Raw genomic sequence first — 21,744 nt, 5'->3', positions numbered from 1 at the left:
CCTTCTACACTGTAAATTCTATGATTCGTGGAGTGGCGAGACGGCAGGAAGATTGCAGCCTCTTAGTTTTGGATTATGTGCATTTCTTTCCCTGTGTTCTAAGTTCTAAATTAACAAGTGGAAACATATTTATCAAATCTTGTCAGTGTGCCCAAAAACTGCTGCTCATATTGCTGGCATTTCGCTTATCTGAGCAATAAAAGGCTGTCACTTCCACTCTGCTGTTCTGGGAAATCAAGGGCATGTCAACACATTCACAAAAATCACTGAAATATCAGTACAGAAGTGTCACAGCAATCGCCTCTGATCCAATTTTGCTGCTCTATTCCCCAATCCTTTCGCATTCTTCGTCTTGAAGTATTTATTCAAGTCCCAGTAAACATTGTGATTCACTTAGCTTCAAGAGCCACTTAAGATGTGTTCCATATTCGAATAACACTTTGCATGTTCCAATAACTTTGCATGAAAAATTCCTTCCAACCATCTCTTCCTGCCTGATGTTGAGACTTTGCCCATTTGCCAACAATTCAGTGAACATTTTGGTGTGCGGGGAGGGGCGGTTAGAAAGTGCTTTGCTATTGATATTCGAAAAGTCTTTTCACTTGACATTTATCCTTAACCCTCTGTGCCCCCATGAAAACAGCCCGAATTTCATCAGAACAATAGGCAGGATTCTCCGATTAGGAGACTTTTCTCCCACCCGAGCTGAATTGCACCTTATTTGCGCTCACGCTGAGAGTGCAAATCGGGAAGTGAGTTCCAATCCTTCGCCATGCGAATTCCCTCGAGAATCCTGCTCTCGGGCTTCCATTTTGAGTGGGCAACCCAATAGCGAGATCGGAAGCTGGGCACACCACAATGCAATTAACCCCCCCCCACACTTTAGCTTCTGAGTCACTCTCCCCCCCCCCCCCCCCCCAACAGTATGGGGACGACCAGACCATCCACACCATCCCTCCCCAACAGAGACTCTCTATACAAAGAAACCACGTCACCAGGGTTTCCTTATATAAAGGTGCCTGACCAGAGACCCCCGAATTAAAGAGACCCCCACCAGAGAACCCTTAAATAAAGAGACCACATAATTAATGAGACCCATATAAGAGACCCCTCAATAAAGAGACCGCCACCAGGGACCCCTTATTAATGAGATCTCCGAAATAAAGAGACCCCACTAGAGAACGCCTATTTTAAAAAATATAAATTTAGAGTACATCATTCATTTTTTCCAATTAAGGGCAATTTAATGTGGCCAATCCACCTAGCCTGCACACCTTTGGGTTGTGGTACTGAAACCCACGCAAACACGGGGAGAATGTGCAAACTCCACACAGACAGTGACCCAGAGCCGGGATCGAACCTGGGACCTCAACGCCGTGAGGCTGCAGGGCTAACCCACTGCGCCACCTTGCTGCCCTGAGAATGCCTAATTAAAGAGATTCCCACCAGATACCCCTTAGAAGAGATATCCCTGACTGGAAGTTCCCTAGAAGAGAGACACCTGTCTGGAAGCTAGACAGCAGTCTAGACAGAGGCAGTGAAAACATGACTGCTTTAAACGGAAGGGTGCACTACAGCTGTCATCTGGGTTTAAACCCCCTCAGATCTTTGATCTACAAGCTTTTCATTCATTTCTCTGCGATATTGATTTTAATAGGCTTTGATTGACAGCTTCCACAGACACTCACACACACACAGCTGTCAGAATTGTTCCATTCATCTCCCTTCAGGCTTGGGTAGTTTTAAGGTGGGCAGCTGTAAAACTAACAGAAAACACTTAACTCTCTTTTATGTGGTCCAGGAGCTGTCAATCATAGCTTGATAAACATTTTGGTTAGTTTCACTGCTGACTATTTCAAAACCACTCAAGCCTGAATGGAACAGTGCAGACAGCTGGGTGTGTGGAAGCTGTCAATCACAGCCCAGTAAAATCAATATCACAGAGAAATGAATGAATGGCTTGCAGATTAAAGATTTGAGGGGGGTTTAAACGCAGCGGAATCTTTTTCTTTCTTTCCAGGAATTGACAGGTGCTGCTTCCTGTGCCTGAACCAGCAGCTGTATTGCACAGGTGAGTGTCAAAGCAGTGATTTTTTCACTGCCTCTGACTGGACTGTTCCCTAGCTTCCAGGCAGGAGTCACTCTTCTGGGGACTTCCAGACAGGGTCTCTCTTCTGTGGGGTGCCTGCTGATGACTCTTTAATTAGGGGGTCTCTGATGGGGTCTCTTTAATTTGGGGCTCTCTGGTGGGGGTCTCTTTATTATGGGGTCTCTGATGGGGCAGGTGGTGGAGAGGGTCTGGTGGCAGATCTTGCATTGCGGGGTGAGAGGGTGTACCTCTGATGGACTTTAGGGGCAACTCCCTTAAAGAGTTTCCCCTTGACCCACGGCAAGGTACACCACGTCAGGGCCACGCTTATCACGGCCTGCACTAATTCCCACCCACGTGGTTCCCGAGAATCGGAGAATCAGGAGGCTGCGGAGAATTTGGTCCCTTACCCGTTAATAGGATGCAAGTGGTTATTAATGACCTATTTGCATCCTCTTGCTGGCATGCAACGTGAACCTCGCCCCCAACACCAGCGGGGGACTGAAGCATTGGAACGGGATCGGCGCCTGGTGCTGATCCCGTTTTCTGTTCGACGCTGGATTCTCCACTGCCCGTCCCCAGTAACAGAGTTCCCGATGCAACAGATAATGCTCACCCTGAAAATCAGCCAAACTGATGCATTTTGAATTAATTTTAAGTTTCCACTATCTCCTAAACTGAGGTGCCCCAGCTGTAGACTAACCACCATCTTTTATGGATTCCTCATTCTTGCCTTGTTTTTACAATCAATGCCTTTGGATGCACATACCCCTCGCAGCTTTCAACTGAAATTCCGCTTATCAAATTACATCAGATCATAGACTTTGTTGTATAGCAGAAGGCTGTTTGGTTCATTATGCATGAGCCACTTCTCTGAGACAGCTATCCACTTTGTCTCCTTTCCCATCTTGTTGTAGTATGCCTTTGTGGGATAGCAGCATGCCATCACTTTAAGGGAAGTGTGTCATGTGATCCAACCTCAGTTTCACTTTGGCATGTAGCAGACGCAGTTCTGATGGCCTCAAGGTTTCTATCCCAGTTTGTGGGCGGGATTCTCCCAACGGGAGTCTAAGTGCTACCGCCGGAGTAAAAACCGGAGTGTTTTACTCAGGCGTCGGCGGTCGTTCCCAGACCGCTATTCTCCCTCCCCCGTGGGGCTAGCAGGGGCGTCGTGTAATTTATGGGGGCGGGGCCTCGGAGTGGCATCAGAGACCCAGCGCCGCGTAAAAGACGGCTTGGGTACTGCGCATGAGCAGTTGGGCCGGCGCCAACTAGCGCATGCGCGGTGGCCGTCCTCCCCCACAAACATGGCGGATGGAACCGGGCTCGCCGGCAGAAGGAGGCCCGCTGGCAGAGACGCTGGCCCGCCAATCGGTTGGTCCCGATCGCGTACCAGGCCACTCTGGAGGGCCTCCCCGGGGTTGGGACCACCCAAAGGCTGCTCCCGGCCCTTGAAGCCCCAGGTCCCGCCGGCCTGGCAGCAGGTTAGAACGGCACCGGCGGAACTGTCATTTTTTTTGACGGCCGCTCAGCCCATTCGGGCCGGAGAATCGCCGCTCGCCATTTGCGGCAATTCTCCGAGCGGTCGGCGCGATTCTCGTGGTGCTGGTTTCGGGGGGGTTGGGAGAATCGCTTGCGGGGGTCGGGACGGCGTGGCGCGATTCATGCGGCGCCCCGGCGATTCTCCCGGGGGGGGGGGGGGGGGGGTAGAATACCGCCCTGTATGTTTACATGTGCCTACAATTGATAAATGAAACCACTACATGTTTCTGCAATCCCTTTTTTTAAATTAAAAAAAAAATTAGAGTCTCCAATTAGTTTTTTCCAGGAAACACTGTTAGCGGGGTCTTTTGCAATAGTAGCCGACAGACCCTACTATATTCTTCTTGGCTGAGAGATTGAATCTCCAACATTGCAGCACTCCCTCTGCACTGCAAGGATATGGTACTCAAGTTGCCTGGGACTTGAACCCAAACCCTTCTGAAGCAAAGATGAACATGCTGCCATTGAACCATCTTTGACACCAATAACACTCACTGTCCCATTTGCCACCTAATTTAGTGTGGTCTGGCAACGGGAAGTTCCAGTGCAACTTTCTGTGTCACAAGCACTTTACCAAGTACATTACACTTGAGCCTCAGCATCCAATGATACATGGCACCATGATTTACTCAGAGCTCAACTGGGTAACTTTAGCTTTGTACTTGCCACCTCAGTAAACGCTCTTGATCAGCCCGAATGCAAATCCTACAGATGGCTTGTCAGCTTGAAGTACCATTAATTCTGTTCATACCGTTTCCCATTTAATATTTATACATACATATTAGCTGCTGTTTGACACGCTCCGCTGGTTCTCCCACAGCACTTCTTTCATCCTCTCGTATAAATATTAAAGTGAAATAGTAATTGATTTATCTTTTTGGGCAGGATTTAGCGGGCAACCCACCACGAAGGTGGCCATTGGCCGGGGAGGTGGGGGGGGGGGATGGAGAGCTTCTGAACCTGCCATTGTCAGCGGTGTTTCCCATTGAATGCACCCCTCGCTGCCATGATAACCATAGCGGGTTGCGCCATCGGCAGGACCAGGCAATCCCATCGGCGTGAATGGCTGAGAAGTTCCAGCCTTTGTCCTTCTGTGAGTTTCACACCTTTAATTATCTCCTTGCTTTTGACGTGTTTATACAAACCTTTGCAATTATTCCTTATGTTGACTGCCAGTCTTTTCTCATTCATAGGGTTGGATTTTCCGCCTCCTCACCACCAACACCACCCACCCCCCCCAGACAGGCAAACACCCGCCCCACAAGCATGGGGCCACCCCCCCCCCCTCCCCCATACATAAGGGGAAATCCCCCTCCCAAAAAACAGGGCACCCCAGAGGGCCCGCCCCTCGCACTGTCAACCTGACAATGCCACCCTGCCAGATTGGCTCTGACGGTGACCGTGCTAGGGCGCTGTCCGGGCATTTCCCTCTCCCACTAGGGGCCACACTTACATTTGAGTCCTTGGCATGTACTAAAGCTGATGAAAACCTCGTAGGGGGAGTTCCCTACACTGAAGGGGGGATTAAGTTCATTTAAATGTATTTAAATTTAGTTGCGTCTCTGGCAGGGGCAGGCAAAATCTCAGGACGAGATCTCACTGCGATCTCATGGGGTTTTGCGCCGGCACGCCGTTTCTGTCTGTGGCGAACGCCAGTTGAAAATCCAACCCTATATTTCTTTCTCCACTCTGAGAGGTCATGAGCAGGATGGGCAGCACGGTAGCACTGTGGCTTCACAGCGCCAGGGTCCAGGTTCGATTCCCTGCTGGGTCAATGTCTGTGCGGAGTCTGCACGTTCTCCCCGTGTGTGCGTGGGTTTTCTCCGGGTGCTCCGGTTTCCTCCCACAGTCCAAAGACGTGCAGGTTAGGTGGTTTGGCCATGCTAAATTGCCCCTAGTGACCAAAAAAATGGTTAGATAGGGGTTATTGGGTTATGAGGATAGGGTGGAAGTAAGGACTTAAGTGGGTTGGTGCAGACTCGATGGGCTGAATGGCCTATGTTCTATGTCTATGAGCAGATCTCAATGGGGGTACTGTAAAGTCGGCATTCTACGCTCTTCTGTATTGACTTACTGATGAACCTTTTGTGTTTCTGATTTTACTAATGAGAACACTCTTTCTTTCAGAGCAGCTGAGATTGTCTTTTGGTAGTTTGTCAGCATTTACAGGGTTGACATGATGTGTAGATGCCAGCGTTGGACTGGGGTGAGCACAGTAAGAAGTCTTACAACACCAGGTTAAAGTCCAACAGGTTTCTTTCAAACACGAGCTTTCAGAGCACTGCTCCTTCCTCAGGTGAATGGAGAGGTATGTTCCAGAAACATTTATATAGACAAAGTCAGAGATGCCAGACAATGCTTGGAATGCGAGCATTTACAGGTAATCAAATCCTTACAGATCCAGAGATAGGGGGTAATCCCAGGTTAAAGAGGTGTGAATTGTCTCAAGCCAGGACAGTTGGTAGGATTTTGCAAGTCCAGGCCAGATGGTGGGGGGTGAATGTAATGCAACATGAATCCAAGATCCCGGTTGAGGCCGCACTCATGCGTGCGGAATTTAACTATAAGTTTTTGCTCGGCAATTCTGCGTTGTCGCCTGTCCTGAAGACCGCCTTGGAGAACGCTTACCCGGAGATCAGAGGCTGAATGCCCTTGACTGCTGAAGTGCTCCCCGACTGGAAGGGAACATTCCTGCCTGGTGATTGTCGCACGATGCCCGTTCATTCGTTGTCGCAGTGTCTGCATGGTCTCGCCAATGTACCACGCTTCAGGACATCCTTTCCTGCAGCATATGAGGTAGACTACATTGGTCGAGTCGCACGAGTATGTGCCGCGTACCTGGTGGGTGGTGTTTCCATGTGTAAATGTGGTATCCATGTCGATGGTCTGGCATGTCTTGCAGAGATTGCCCTGGCAGGGTTGTGTGGTGTCGTGGTCGCTGTTCTGAAGGCTGGGTAATTTGCTGCAAACAATGGTTTGTTTGAGGTTGCAGGGTTAACACAGGAGCAGATTACGATGGTCCCTGGGAACACGGAGGTATTTACAGGAGCCCTCAAGAGTGTATAATACTTGCTGTGGTTCACTCATACTTTAAAAAAATCCTAATTATGTTAGCAGGTTATTCAACCTTAATGCTGCACAGCTTTCCTGATTTGTTATGCAGCACCATGCCTAATGTGGCACCCCAAGTGTATTCATGAACACCCTACCCTCCCCATTTTAACCATCAGCCGTGTTGATATTGGCCCAGTCTTTCTCTGAATAATTATTAGTTCTCCTACCTGGTTGAATTAGCTGTGACTCTCTCTTTGTATTTGGAGGGCTTGAATATATTTAAATAATGTTGCTGAGTGGTTCAGACAAGCTGACATGATGTTGACTGAGCGAAGACCGAAATGCATTTGGGATGTGGTTTCAGTGTTTTGAACCTGCATACAACCTTAAGTGTTGTTTCGATATGGGATCCTTTACTGTGATTGCAAAGCTTGAGCAATGCCTGAAGAACTAAGCACATGTGGTGAAACAGGGGAAGTTTCATTCATTTTCTTTCATTCATTCATTGGATATAGGTATCGCAAGCTAGGACAGCATTTATTGCTCATCCCTAATTGCCCTGGAGAAGTTGGTGCTGAGCTGCCTTCTTGAACTGCTGCAGCCCATGCCTTTCTATTATGTCTGTATCACTTGCCAACTGCTTTTTTTGTCTCTCTTTAGGTCTTGTTTTACAAAGGAAATCTCTGAAACTCATTGAGAGTCGTCCTGACAACTATTAAATGTTCATAGTGTCTTTTGTCACTGACTGTTTAGCTACAGTTGTTAAGAGAGCTCATCGTTTTTAGGCAATTCTCGAGGAATGTCAACCTATTTGAAATAATGTGGAGATGCCGGCGTTGGACTGAGGTGGGCACAGTAAGAAGTCTTACAACACCAGGTTAAAGTCCAACAGGTTTGTTTCAAATCACTAGCTTTCGGAGCGCTGCTCCTTCCTCAGGTAAATGTAGAGGTATGTTCCAGGAACGTATATGTAGACAAATTCAAAGATGCAACAAAGCAGCACGGTAGCATGGTGGTTAGCATCAATGCTTCACAGCTCCAGGGTCCTAGGTTCAATTCCCGGCTGGGTCACTGTCTGTGTGGAGTCTGCACGTCCTCCCCGTGTGTGCGTGGGTTTCCTCCGGGTGCTCCGGTTTCCTCCCTTAGTCCAAAGATGTGCAGGTTAGGTGGATTGGCCATGCTAAATTGCCCGTAGTGTAAGGTTAATGGGGGGATTGTTGGGTTACGGGTATACGGGTTACGTGGGTTTAAGTAGGGTGATCATTGCTCGGCACAACATCGAGGGCCGAAGGGCCTGTTCTGTGCTGTACTGTTCTATGTTCTATATGTTCTAAAGTATCGTCTTGCATCTTTGACAACCCGCCCGCATATCGGTGGGCCCCCATTGCGGGCCAGGCCACAGTTGCCACCTCCCCCCATCCCCCGAGGACTCCGCAGGAAGCCCTCAGAGCCAGGTCCTGCCGGTACGGACCTGGAATGATACTATTCCAACAGTGTGCAAGCAGTTTGCAACCATCAGATCAGAATCATGCATGTGAAATTTCACTTCCGAGGTAGCTGCCATGATTCATTCAATGCTGTGGCAGAGCCAAAGGCAATTGCAAGAATGAGCTTTTGGGGAAAGGTTTGCAGCTTAGGACATCACTGCCTTGTTTAAGGAGAAAAGTTAAGCCCAGGTTTTAAATGCTTTAATGGGTGGTGATAGTGCAGCACAGCTTTGACATCCCCAAACAGACATATATCACGAGGGTCACAGTGATTGAGCACTTGAACAAGCATGAGCTGATCAAATTGATTCAGCTTGAATTTATGAAGGATAGGTCATGTCTGCCGAATATGGTTGGATTTATTTTGAAGAGCACACTGTCCTGTCTATAACAGACTGCCAGAAAGCATTTGATAAGCTCGTGCACAAGAGATTATTGGAGAAAATGGAAAAGTACACAGAGTTGGAGGCGACCTTGTGACACTGGTTGGTAATTGATATTTGACAGGATCTGGCAAGGGCTGTTCCGTAAAGATCTGTACTGTGATCGCGGGCGCGATTCAACAACACCATCTATTGTGGTATCTGTAAGGAATTGGAGAAGAACAGAGACCAACAATCAGTTAGGGCCTCCACCCCGGACCCTCATATCCCTCAAACCTCCCCCACACTTATGTGGCCCGCCTTCTCTTTGAGTGCCATCCACCAAGCCATTTGTGCTGAATCAATTTGAGTGCCAGAGGCTGCTCACAGTCGAAGGGAGTTAAAGTGACTTTTGGCATATAGCCAAGAACACGGCTCTGACAGACAGGAAGCAGCTGTAGTTGCCCCAGTAATGGCCCATAATATTGGGGGATGGCTTGTAGATGCCGCAAACGCTAAGCCCCAGCTCATGGGCAACCCTTGACCTATGACGCTCAGCCCCCAGACCAAGACCATCCCCCCTCATCTCCCACTCCCCCCGGGAGGTTCCCTCCACCCCCAAGCACTGGGGCAGCAGCTCCAGCGCCCCTGGGCTGCCTGTCAGGGAATGGAAATGTCTACTCATCTCCTTGTCTCCTCTCAGCCGCCATTGCGGCATCTTCCCATTTTTAAGAGGAGTTCTAAATGGCGCCCGCATGATCACTCGCTCATGATCCGGTTATTTCACGGGAGGCCGTTAGATTAGACTTAATGAGATGGAGATTGGTCTTAACTGGTGTCAATTGGTGTCTTGCTATGTCTGGGCGGGGTCTGAAACCTGCCACTGGAAGCGGGTCAGTTAGATCGCGAACCGATTCGCGCCCGGCGCGCATCCCGATTTTGGCATCTCTCCCTATTTAACTGGCATGCCCGGAGCCATACCATGAGCAATGCAAGCATTAAATCACATCCCGCATCTTTTATCCCCCACCGCCCCCCTCTCCCACCGCCATCTACAAAGCCTGCTGGTGGGGGAATGTAATATTCTGCTTCCTAGGAGCTTTTTCAGGAGACAAAGTGTGATCAAAGATGTAAGATTCTACAGGGTAAATTAGGGTGAAGAATCACAAGAAAAATCTAAGATCCTACATGAATCCTTTGCACTGTTCTTTCCTACTGAAGATGATTACGCCCATGGTAACAGATAGCAAAGCTGTGAGTCGTTGTCCTCATGAAGGAAATTGAGAAATAGCCCTGCTGGAGATATTTGGTTAAATAAAGAGGAAAACGTAAATAAGATTAAACTAAAATTGTGTAAATATGTGGAGGATTCACTATAGAAAGCCACAACCAAGAGTGACGGGCACTGAAGACTAGCCATACTCACATGTGTTAAGATTTATTAACGAGACTGATATTATTTATTTATCAACTTGCAGTGGGTGAGGAAAACATTGTTCATGTTTCCGGAACAAATAGAAAAAAAATAGGTCACGTCTGTCTAAAGTGAAATTTCTCTCTCTGTCGATGTGCGCCCCTCTCCCACAAACATGCTCTTGCCTCGCAGAGCCTTTCCCCTTTGCGTAACCTCAAATTCACCATACGCCACACCGCAGCAGATCAGCTGGCACATGAGATCATCTTAATTTGCCGCACCTTATGAAAGGGAGCTGAATGTGATGGAGGAAGAATTCCTTTGAAGTGGTTCGGTACAGTCTAACATCACAACCACAGTCTTCAAACAAATGCCCTGATTGCACAAATGCCGAAAGAAATGTTGAAGGAAATCTGAAATACAGTAGCCCTGACCAGCTGTTGTATGAGATAAAGCAACTGTAAATAAATGGCATGTCACCAATGCGCCTCGAGAAAGAGAAGGTTTTCATTATTCATGGGCAGCTTTGGCCATTATCTTTCACTGATTACCTCATAAAACATTGATCCAACACGCAGTTTGGAAAGGAAGCTTCAATATTAATAGATTTCATGATTTTTAAAGCCTTGTGTGGGGTTTTACAATGGAATACAGCAAGAAGACCCAAACTAATCATTCTCCAGAAAGCCTTGTTAATAGGGAAGGTGGAGAATTGGATACATTTCACAAAGCTTTTTTGCAGCACCAAGCTTTTTTTAAAAAACAAATTAGAATTTTATTTGAGAATATTGTGCAGATGTCACAAACAGCACCCAGGAACATGGGTGTGGAGCGCAGCAGAGGGGTTTGTAATCGGGGCAGATTACTCCTCGGATAATGTCAGACCTTTTGGTAGCTTGAAATTAAAAAGCAATGAGCCATGCCTCAGCCCATACCATGCAAGTAGGTTTTCCATGTGACGTTCAGATTAGAAAAGATGATTACATTTATGGGGTGGGGAGGAGAAGGTAACTGCGTTACATTAAATGAGTTTTGTATAAGTCTAAATTTCTTCAAGGCAGACTTAAGGTTTTTGTCAATAAGATCTGTTTATCTAATTATCATTCTTAGGATGTGACAAGACAGGCAAGGCTATTTCTATTGCTCACCCTTAGCTGCCCCGAGGAGGTGGCATTGATATTTCTAGAATTGTGCCAATGATTGAATTTCAGGATTCTGATCTAATAATGATGAGGGAATGGTGCAACATGTCCAGGAAGGACTATATTCACCCAACCTCCATTGATATTTATAACAAATATATCATCCTCATCCTCTCAGTCCAATCTCACACAGCCCCTCCGCTGCTGGCCCATGACATCATTGACAGAGTTACTTTCAACATCCTGTCCATGTTGCCACCTCCCCTCCCTACGTATTCATTTCTCGTGGACAAGAACATAGCCATTCACTATTTAATCGCAGACAATACAATTGAAACCTATCACTTATAGAAAGATGGCTCATTGGCAGTGCTTCATTCTCCATTACAGAAGTCTCCCTGCCTGCCTATACTTTATATTATTTCCTTTACCCTAAATGTCATGGCAGTAGGTAGCACTGATTACCAAGTCAAATCTTGACTCCCCCCCCCACACCCCCAAATCTTCTGCCACCTATTTTGGGCATGTCACAATCATTAATCCTTCATACCTGTCATTTATAATCTTTGTCCTTTACTGTCCCCAAGTCCCACATTGATACCTCCACTGAGATATTCTCCTTCTTCCTCTTCCTTAGCCTCTCTAATGAGCGACTCTTAATCTTCAGTGATTTCAACTTATGTTGAATCTATTCAAGCTTCCTTGTCCTTTCCCAAATTTTAACCTTTATATAAACTTTCTCACCCGCACACTCAGTAACACACACAACTTCTATTCCTCCTCACACCAAAAGCCTAGATCAGTGTTCTTCAAAGTCGGGGGTGCGACCCTTTGGAGGGTGTTGGGAGGGTCGCGGAGCCGTCCTTCGTGGCGCTCCCGATTGCGCAAATCCCCGCGCAGCTGTAAACACCGGCTGTAAGCGGCCTTTAAAATGGCCGCGAACGTGTAAAAAAATTTTGGCCGCATTGCGCATGCATGCCGATGATCGGGCGTGCAGTGCTGCTGCTATTTTTTTAAACGGGCGCAACTTTTTGTTTCAAGTTCGGGGGGGGGGGTTTATTCATTTATTTTATTCATTTATTTATTCATTTATTTTATTCATTTATTTTATTCATTTATTTTATTCATTTAATTTTTATTTTTTTCATTTATGTTATTCATTTTATTTTTTATTTTTTTACAAGTTCAGGGGGCTTTTATTTGATGAAATTGTACAGGAAAAAATGCAGAACTTTGGACAGGTCGAGACTCCATACTTTCCGACACCGGAAGGCTTCACCTTCATCCAACAGGTTCCATTGGAGGAGCGTGTACGAGGGCCAAAGGGACCCAAAGCCATTTCCTCCATTTTTGTCAGAAGCAAACAAGGTAAAAGAAAATGGTGGGTCGCTCAGGTTGGCCGGCGTGGGTCGCGAAGGTCGGCCGGCGTGGATCGCGAAGGCCGGCCACATTGGGTACCGAAGGTCGGCCGGGTTGAGCCCCGAAGGTTGGCCGGTTGGTAAAAATGGGTCCCCGGAAAAAAAGCTTGAAGAACACTGGCCTATATCATTAAAAGTTCCGAGAAAATTCCTTATATCTCTTTCCACCGACTGTTTCACTCCCCAGATTCCATCAATCCAACCTGTGTCCCCCTCACCTCTCCTGCACCCTGCTCCAAACATAGCTTCAATTTGCCTGGTGTGAAATTTGCCCGTAACTCTGCTTTGGGAGTTGTGGATATTTTGTGCAATTTTCCCAAGTAGCAGTGATGAAAATGATGGCTCACTGACTACTTAGTTGTTTGGTCAATAATGTGAACCATGCTGAAACACAGAATGGGGCTGGGTTCCCTTTGCTTTTCTCTATCCAAATGTTTAGCTCACTGGGCTAAATCGCGGCTTTTAAAGCAGACCAAGCAGGCCAGCAGCACGGTTCGATTCCCGTACCGGCCTCCCCGGACAGGCGCCGGAATGTGACAACTAGGGGCTTTTCACAGTAACTTCATTGAAGCCTACTCGTGACGATAAGCGATTTTCATTTTTCATTTAAAAAAAAACATGGGTTGGCAAACAATTCACCTGGAAGGTAGTTCCTGTTAAAAATGTCCCATTCTCTCCTCCCCGACATCTGTGAAATTTTCACTGAAGAAGAAGGATGTTGAAATTTGGTTGTTCGTTACTGGGATTCTCTCTTTCATGGATTACCATCATTGGTGTGAGGGGTTGTGTGCTACCAAATTCCCTCGAACTATTGTGTCGAGAGCTCTTTACTCTTGGTAGGGCCACCATGGCACTAAGGTCAGGGGAAGTCCTGGGAGTCCTGTGATGATGGCGAACTGGCCAAAGAAACAGGGCTGTGAACTAGGGAGTTCAAGAATCTGCACATGGGCAACAGGTACATGAAGATAGAACATAGAACAGTACAGCACAGAACAGGCCCTTCAGCCCTCGATGTTGTGCCAAGCCATGATCACCCTACTCAAACACACGTATCCACCCTATACCCATAACCCAACAACCCCCCCTTAACCTTACTTTTTAGGACACTACGGGCAATTTAGCATGGCCAATCCACCTAGCCCGCACATCTTTGGACTGTGGGAGGAAAACGGAGCACCCGGAGGAAACCCACGCACACACGGGGAGGACGTGCAGACTCTGCACAGACAGTGACCCAGCCGGGAATCGAACCTGGGACCCTGGAGCTGTGAAGCATTTGTGCTAACCACCATGCTACCGTGCTGCCCTTATGTCCAGATGACTGGACACTTGAGGTGTCTTTGGACAGCAGCATCTATGACTGAGCAGTCCTCTTCAGGTTAACCTCTGCCCACCCCAAATGGGGAAGGAGCTAGAAACGGTGCCCTAAAACTAGGCTGTCCCGCTCTCTCCTGGCTGGGGAATCACAGACGGTGGGATTACCAGCTTTGTGGTCAAATAAAGAAAACTTTAAATGTTAGAATGCTCATGGGTTCACAAGAGGAACTAACAGGAAAGATGAACTGCAATCGTATTTCGTGAACTACCAAGACTCCAAATTGATATCACTATCCTCTGTGAGACCCACCTTCATGTTATTGAAACTCCCCAATTATATAAATGAAAAGTTCATGAAATTCACCTATAGCTCAGCTGTAATCCATATGCTGCTGTCAGCACTCTGATGAGGATGTTCAGGACATGAATGAAGTCCTCACTGCCATCCCAAAAGAAGAAAAGGCCATCCTTCTGAGGGGACTTGAATGCCAGGGTTGGCTGTGACTTTGATGTCTGGAAAGGAACCATTGGGAAAAACAGGGCAGGAAGAACCAATACAATTGATGTCCTGTTGCATGGCCTCAATATAACAAGCACCTTCTTCCACTGGAATGGCCAAACTCAAAACCACATGAAGGCATCTTCGATCAAAGCACTGGCACCTCCCGGAGTATGTGATTGCTCTGGGTCACAGATATGTGTGATGTCTATATCACTCAAGCCTTATGCGAGACAGTTGCCTGCTGGACAGATCATCAAATATTTTGAACAGTGATAAACATCCTCCCAGCACTAAGACTTCACATGACCCAAAATACCAAGAGAAAGATGATCAATCTCTCAGCCCAAAAACACATCGACTGAAGACAGCATTCTAAGCACAGCTCACAAGCAATCTGAAAAATCTTCACACATCTAACTCAATTCCAGAACACTAGTTCAAACAAAGTGAGACTCCTACATTCAGATCATTGGGTTCAAGCACACCAGGACTGGGTTGATGAACATAATGCTGACATATTTGACCTCCTCGAACAAAAATAAGCAGCTGTCTATGGTTGTGTGGTTCCTTTAAGGGGGCGGACTCCACAGACCACATGACCTGCTCAGGGCCAATTGCGCAGTTATGCGTGAACCTCAGCCAATAGGGAGTTTGTGTGGGATGCTGCGAGCAAGGATTACAGGCAGTCTGGTTCCCGGAGCCAAAGCATTAAATCCTGTAATACTGTGTTCTGTGCCTGTTACTTTACTGCCTTTACCTTTCCTCAATAAATGTTAACTACTGGAAACCTCCAGTGTATGTCTCAAGTCACCATGCTATCATTGCTTGGCAGAACCCAAGGTCTCAAGTCAAGAAGACACCATTCTAACAGCTCAATGCTGACGCACAAAGAGAAATCTTTGGACATGTGGTGGGAAGAGAAAGCCAGAAGATCCAACATTATGTTGAGCATCATGACATGTAAAACCTTAAAGGTCAAATGTTCAAGATCCCCTTCGCTCACAGGATGGGGTTCCTCTTTTGAAGGATAGCAAAGCCATCTGTCAATACTGGAAAGAGCATTTCCAACAGCTTTTGAAGCATGAATCCACAGTGGCAGCTGACATTCTCCAGGCTATTTGCTAGTGGTGAATTGCAATCGATAGGAGAGCTGTCCCAGCAATCAAATGGATGAGAAAAAAACAAAGCGTGCAATTCCATTTGCTTTTCAGCTGAGGTCTACAAAGTTGGTGGGCTTTTTCTCACATCAAGACTCCAAACTTACATCCTGCAGCTTTGGGAGGAAACAAAACTTCCCCCACCCTCTCTTCAAGAAGGGAGGTAAATCATTTCATGAGAACTATTAAGGTAGTTCCCTTGGTCAGCAGCAGGGAAAATCCTGATACACATTCTCCTAAATCACCTTCTTCTGGCTGAGGAAATCCTCCCAGGGACCCAATGTGGTTCCAGAGGAACATCTGACATGGTCCTTGTTTCCAGAAAAAGCCAAGAAAAACGTTGAGAAAACACTTGGAATTTCTCAGAGCTTGCATTGCGCTGACCAAATCATTTGTGAGGCTCTGTCGATTGTGCTCCTTAGATTTGGATGTCCAAGAAACTTCAGCACAATCCTACAAACGCTTCATGATGATATGGCTGCAACTGTCTTGTGTGGGAGATCTGAAACAGATATCTGCAAAATCCTGACCAGGGTCAAGAAATCTATCTGACAGTGGCTATTCACCTCATCAAAGATTAACCATCCTCTGGTGTCAGCACAAAGTACTGTCTCGTTTAAAATTCGTTAACCTGTCACCTCCATGCCAAAACTAAACTGACCATCATAGGCATGCGTGATCTACAGTTTGCAAATGATTGTTGAATGATCGTCGCCCACTCTGCACAAGATTTGCAAGCCACTCTCGATCTCTTCAATTTTACCTTTTCAAACGTGAGGTTTATAAGATTGTTATGTTTTGGAACTATCTTAAGCTATCATAAAACGAGTGTTTTAAAATGTTATAAAACGCTAATGGTGACCTGTTCTGAAGTCTGCTTAACAGCAGACCTGGCTAATCAAGATTAAAGAAGCTTGGGTTGTTTTTCTGGAAAGAATCTGTAAGGTGTTCACACTTAGAGACAATGGCGGCAGCATCTCATTCCTTTTGTTAAAGGGACTCTAACACTGCATTGGAAACGAAAAATAATTGACCTTGATTATTATTTAGATGCTCGTTCCACTACGTAGTCTATTCAAATTTTTTGAAAACCAGAGATAAAGGCTGCATAGTGGGACAGTAGTTAGCACTGCTGCCTCACAGTGCCAGGAACCTAGGTTTGAATCCAACCTTATGTAACTGGGCGTGTGGATTTTGAACAATCCCCCGGTGTCTGCGTGGATTTCTTCCGGGAGCTCCGGTTTCCTCTCACAGTCCAAAAGATGATGTGGAGATGCCGGCGTTGGACTGGGGTGAGCACAGTAAGCAGTCTTACAACACCAGGTTAAAGTCCAACAGGTTTGTTTCAAACACTAGCTTTCGGAGCACTGCTCCTTCCTCAGGTGAGGAAGGAGCAGTGCTCCGAAAGCTTGTGTTTGAAACAAACCTGTTGGACTTTAACCTGGTGTTGTAAGACTGCTTACAGTCCAAAAGATGTACAGGTTAGTTAGATTGGCCATGCTAAATTTCCCTCAGTGTCTAAAGGTGTGCAGGTTAGTTTATAGGGTTACTGGGAAAGGGCTGGTTTGTCAGAGGCGTGGGCCTAGGTAGAGTGCTCTTTCAGAGGTTCGGTGCAGACTCGATGGGCTGAATGGCCTCCTCCTGCACTGTAGGGATTCTATGATATGGAGAAAGATATTAGAGTTTGGGAGAATATAAAAACTGCCTGGAATATACCTATATCTTGGGGATTGTAATTCTGGGCCAAAACGCCCAAGAGTGGGTGTTGAGGTGTGCTAGCATGGAAGATATCGCAACATTGGGAAGAGAGATGGTCACTGGATGGCACAATCATGGGGTGTGGGACGAGTGAAGAGCAGCAGGGGAAATCAAGGGTAGGGATACTGAGAGCAAGGGTGCAGGTGTGGGAGAAGGGGAAGAAAACTGGGAAAGGGGTAAAGATACATTCAAATGAGTGGGTGAGAGAAATAATTCCCTTCAAGCCACAGTGTACGATGCTATTTCTACAGCTGTTTCTTGGGAAACCTATGCTATTTACATAATACTAATAAGCATTTAAGCATACGTAAACAGATAATCGTTGGGGGAATAAATCATCCCCAGATCCTTCCCTCTAATCACCCAACATGACCAAACCTTAAGCTTAAAGTGCCCCTCCCGCAATCTTCAGCAACATGACATGACGTCAGAAAATATTACAGCAAAAAAAAAATGCGAAATTTATAGCAGGTGCACACATGAACATAACTTTTAACATACTGTTGACATCAGTCCATCATTAGTGGTGCTGGTATTCCAATCACTTAATTCCAATATTATATTGTCACATAAAAACAATTAATTCTAAAAGCCAAAATGCATTCAAGGTTTGCTTTGTCTTATCCAAAGGTCACAACAGTAGATATACTCACCTCTGCTACCTCGCTTATATGTACTGGGTTCCTTGGATTCTCCCAGCCAACTGTACTCTGTTGGCATGGATAGAGGCCTCAAGTCACCTGGAAACAACCCAATAAGTAGTTGAAAATACTCTTGTTTTGCAGTGCAGTTTAAATGTATGACTACTTTAAAGGGGACGCTCCTGGGGCAAATATCACACGTGCACAGTGTGCTATTTCCCGTTCATTGATTTTAATGGATGCAAAATTCTGGGCTATGTGCCTGCAACTTCCTGATATGCACTCATTGAGAGAGTTCGCCCCCTGGGGGGTGAGCACCGGATTACAGAGTCACACACAAAGACTCCTTTGTTGCAAAAGTCATTTGATTGAAATTGCAATCTCACAATTCCAAAGTTACAATTCCATGTCAAATAATGAAGTCTGGAAATCACTGTTGTGGTCACCCACCGATATTGTAATGCATCCATCATCCCTTTATTTTAAATGGGTTATTAAATTGGGGAACAGACAGATGTCTACTAATGTCACTTGCAACAGCCTCATGTTATAGACCCTTCTATTAACTGAGGGTGTAATTCAAAGCATTTCCTGAACAGCATATTTACCACAGAAACATCCACTTTCCACTTTTCAAACCCATATCTAAATCAAACTAAAAGCTCGCTTTCATGTACAGTGAACACCTTCTGGGCTACAGGTCAAATGTAATTTTTATATCTGGATATATAATAAAACTTTTGTGAGGGCAATGAAGAATCCAGCACGAGTTTCAAGGATGCAAAGAAATAAAATTTATTTACAATAACATATATATATGCAGCAGCAGCAGCAGCAGCTTCCCTTGCTGCTCACTCCTCTCTCTCTACTGGTTCCAAACTGGCCAGCTCTATTTATGCAGGGAGTCTGCTAATGATTTCTCCGCCCCCCTCATTGGGGAAGCTCATACTCCCATAGGATTGTGGGATTGTCATTAGTCCCCAGCCAATGGTAAGCAGGCAGGTTCTAACATAAACCCTTTTAAAGAAATACTTAAAGCATGTCACACGCATTCCCTATATTTGAAATGTGAGTCAGTACTTCATCGTTTGTAGTTTTCAAAAAAGTATTTTTTTCTCGGTATGAGGCGCTGGCCGGGCCAGCATTTGTTGCCCATCCCTAATTGCCCTTGAATTGAGTGGCTTGCTAGACCATTTCAGAGGGTAGTTAAGAGTCAATGAAATTACTGTAGGCCCGATCAGGAAAGAGTGGCAGATTTCCATCCCAGCATTAAATAAAGATGGGTTTTTATGACACTCAGCCACCATTGTTGAGACAAGCTTTATAATTCCAGCTTTATTAATTAAATTTAAACTCCACCAGCTCCCGTGGTGGGATTTGAACCCATGTCCGTATTAGTATTAACCTGGGCCTTTATATTACTATATTACTAATACACAGCACCATTTCCCCCCCATATTGATTGATGTGAATGAGAAAGCAGCAGAAACACAGTGGGTGGGATTCTCTGTCCCGCCGCACCCATCTCACCAGCTGGCCAATGGGGTTTCCCATTGAGAGCAGCCCAACGCCATTGGGAAATCCCCGGGCATGAGTGCGGTGCCGGGGCAACAGAAAATCCCGACAGTGGAAAATCCAGCCCAATGTATTAAACTTGCTGTTTTATCTGGTTGTAAAAGTAAGGATAAATTGCCAAAACTATTGTGAAGAGACACCAACTTCTGTATGGCTAAATTTCAACTTTCTCCCCTCTAACTTTTGACTCTTTGTTATCCTTTTCCATTTTTCACGTTGACCCTCACTACATTCCAGTCGCTATTTCTGAACCGTTGTAAGGCTCTCAATGGTTATTTGTGCCAATTAATTTTCCAGAGCTAAAGTAGTACTTCCTTTCTCAATTGATTTGAAACAAACTAAACGAGGAAGTAATCTTCAATAACTTCCAAAAATCAATCCCCGCTTTAACTATTTCCATTACCTTTATTCCAGTCTATTGTAAGAGTTAAAATCATCCAACATCATTGCCATGTTGTTCCTGTAACTCCCTCTGAACTGTCCAGAGATTCCCACCTCAATCCCATCTTCACTGTTTGCTGGTCTTTGGTGCACATCAAGATTTGTATCATCTCCCTCCATCTTTCTAAACTCTCTCCGGATGGATACAGTCTAAATGCAACCTAAGAGACTATAATCATATTCACATGATGTGATAGAATTCTTCATCAACTGCCACCACATCCATTTTTGTCGTCCGGAAGCAGGAATAGTAAGCTTGTAGTCCCGTCCAAGCATCATCAATGGCAGAGAGTTTACCAGATTTGAGTGCTGGAATGGGAGGTGGGAGGGCTGGAACAATGCTGGGGAGTCTTGTGCTGGCACTCTGACACAGTCATGCCATATGAGACATTTTTCTGTGGCAGGACTGGCAACAGCTCAATTGCCGGCCAATTGGAAGAAACCAATTAAAGGTCTAATTAAGGGCCATTTCCCATGGCCACTAGGATTTTACCACCACCATCCTTCCAACTACCAGGAAGCCATGTGAGTAGGCAACCTCTCACTTCCTCTTTTTCCTCTGCAGAAAGCACTTAACCACCTTTGAGTGGTCCAATTGTGGTTAGTTTCACAGCAGGCTACTTGAGATCCACTCAAGAGTGGAAGGAAATGGGATTAACAATCCAGACAGCTGGCTGTGTATAAGCTGTCAATCACAACCAAGTAAACTCAATTGCACATTGATGTCAATGGAAGTCTTACAGGTCAAGGATCTGAAGGGGTTTAAACCCAGCTGATGTAGTTTTCCCTTTCTAGGAATTAACAGGTGGTGCTTCCTCTGCCTGAGCCAGCAGCTGTAATGCAAAGATGAGTTTTAAACCACTGTTTCTTTTCACTGTCTCTGCCTGGACTCCTCTCTAGATTCCATGTAGGGATGTCATTAATGGGGAGCTTTGGGGCAGGGTCTCTCTTATGGGGGTCTTCCAGGTGAGGGCCTCTCTAATGGGGGGTTTCTGGTGGGGGGTCTCTCTTATGGGGAGCTCTGCTAGGGGTCTCTCTCTCTCATGGGGGCGTTCTAGTTGGGATTTCTCTTATGTGGATGTCTCTGGTGTGGGTATCTCTTATGGAGGATTTCTGGTGGGGCCGGTGGGGGTGTCTAGTGGGGGTGGGGTTGGATGGGCAGGATATGCATAGTGGGAGGGAGGTGAGGGGGCAACCCCTTAAAAAAATTACCCCCTTGGCCCACTGCAAAGTCCACCGCTCCAGGGCCATGCTGGGAAATATATGCACCAATTTTCACCCACGTGAATCCCAGCCCAGAGGACTGGAGATTCATGCAGGCGTGGAGAATCCATTAATAGGATGCAAATGAGTCAATTTGACCCGCTGGCGGTGGCATTGAGGCTCGCGCCCGGTGCCAGCGGGTGAACCGAAGCATTGGAACGGGATCGGCGCCCTTTGGATGACGTTGGATTCTCCACCACATTGTGAACTCTGCTACTGACAGCAGAGAATCCACCAAAGATTTGAGCTCTGCAGCACTGCCAAATTCAGCCGTGAATGGTGGTGGACAATTAGACAACTCATTGGGAAGGAGGTTCCACAAATATCCCCATCCTTAATGATGGAGGAGCCCAGCACATCAGTGCAAAGGACAAGGCTGAAGCATTTGCAAAACTCTTCAGCCAGAAATGCCGAGTAGATGATCCACTTTGGCCTCCACCAGAGGTCCCAGCATCCCAGATGTCAGCCAATTTTATTCACTCCATGTGACATCACAAAACGATTGAAGGCACTGGATACTGCAAAGGCTATGGGCACTGACAATGTTCTGCCAATAGTCCTGATGACTTGTGCCCCAGTCAA

The 21,744-nt window shown here is 46.2% G+C and overlaps 1 protein-coding gene across 6 annotated transcripts in view; it reads right to left on the bottom strand.

Annotated features, from left to right (window-relative positions):
• The window catches only part of si:ch211-26b3.4 (connector enhancer of kinase suppressor of ras 2), an 824,630-nt gene that overhangs the window by 263,510 nt on the left and 539,376 nt on the right, over nt 1-21,744 (bottom strand). For 5 of the 6 annotated variants that reach the window (XR_005457712.1, XR_005457711.1, XM_038775303.1 and 2 more), the window contains one exon: nt 17,896-17,982. The exons of the other annotated variant lie outside the window; for it this stretch is intronic. Coding sequence is in view for 3 of the 5 variants with exons in the window: in XM_038775303.1 (XP_038631231.1) it covers nt 17,896-17,982 (87 nt within the window). In the remaining 2 variants the exon portion in view is untranslated. The remainder of the gene's footprint in view (nt 1-17,895; nt 17,983-21,744) is intronic. 6 annotated transcript variants of the gene reach the window in all.

This window comes from Scyliorhinus canicula, chromosome 17 (assembly GCF_902713615.1).
Source record: "Scyliorhinus canicula chromosome 17, sScyCan1.1, whole genome shotgun sequence".
NCBI classification, from domain to species: Eukaryota; Metazoa; Chordata; class Chondrichthyes; order Carcharhiniformes; family Scyliorhinidae; genus Scyliorhinus; species Scyliorhinus canicula.
Note: the sequence above shows the minus strand (reverse complement) of the source record. Positions and strands in the feature narration are given on the sequence as shown.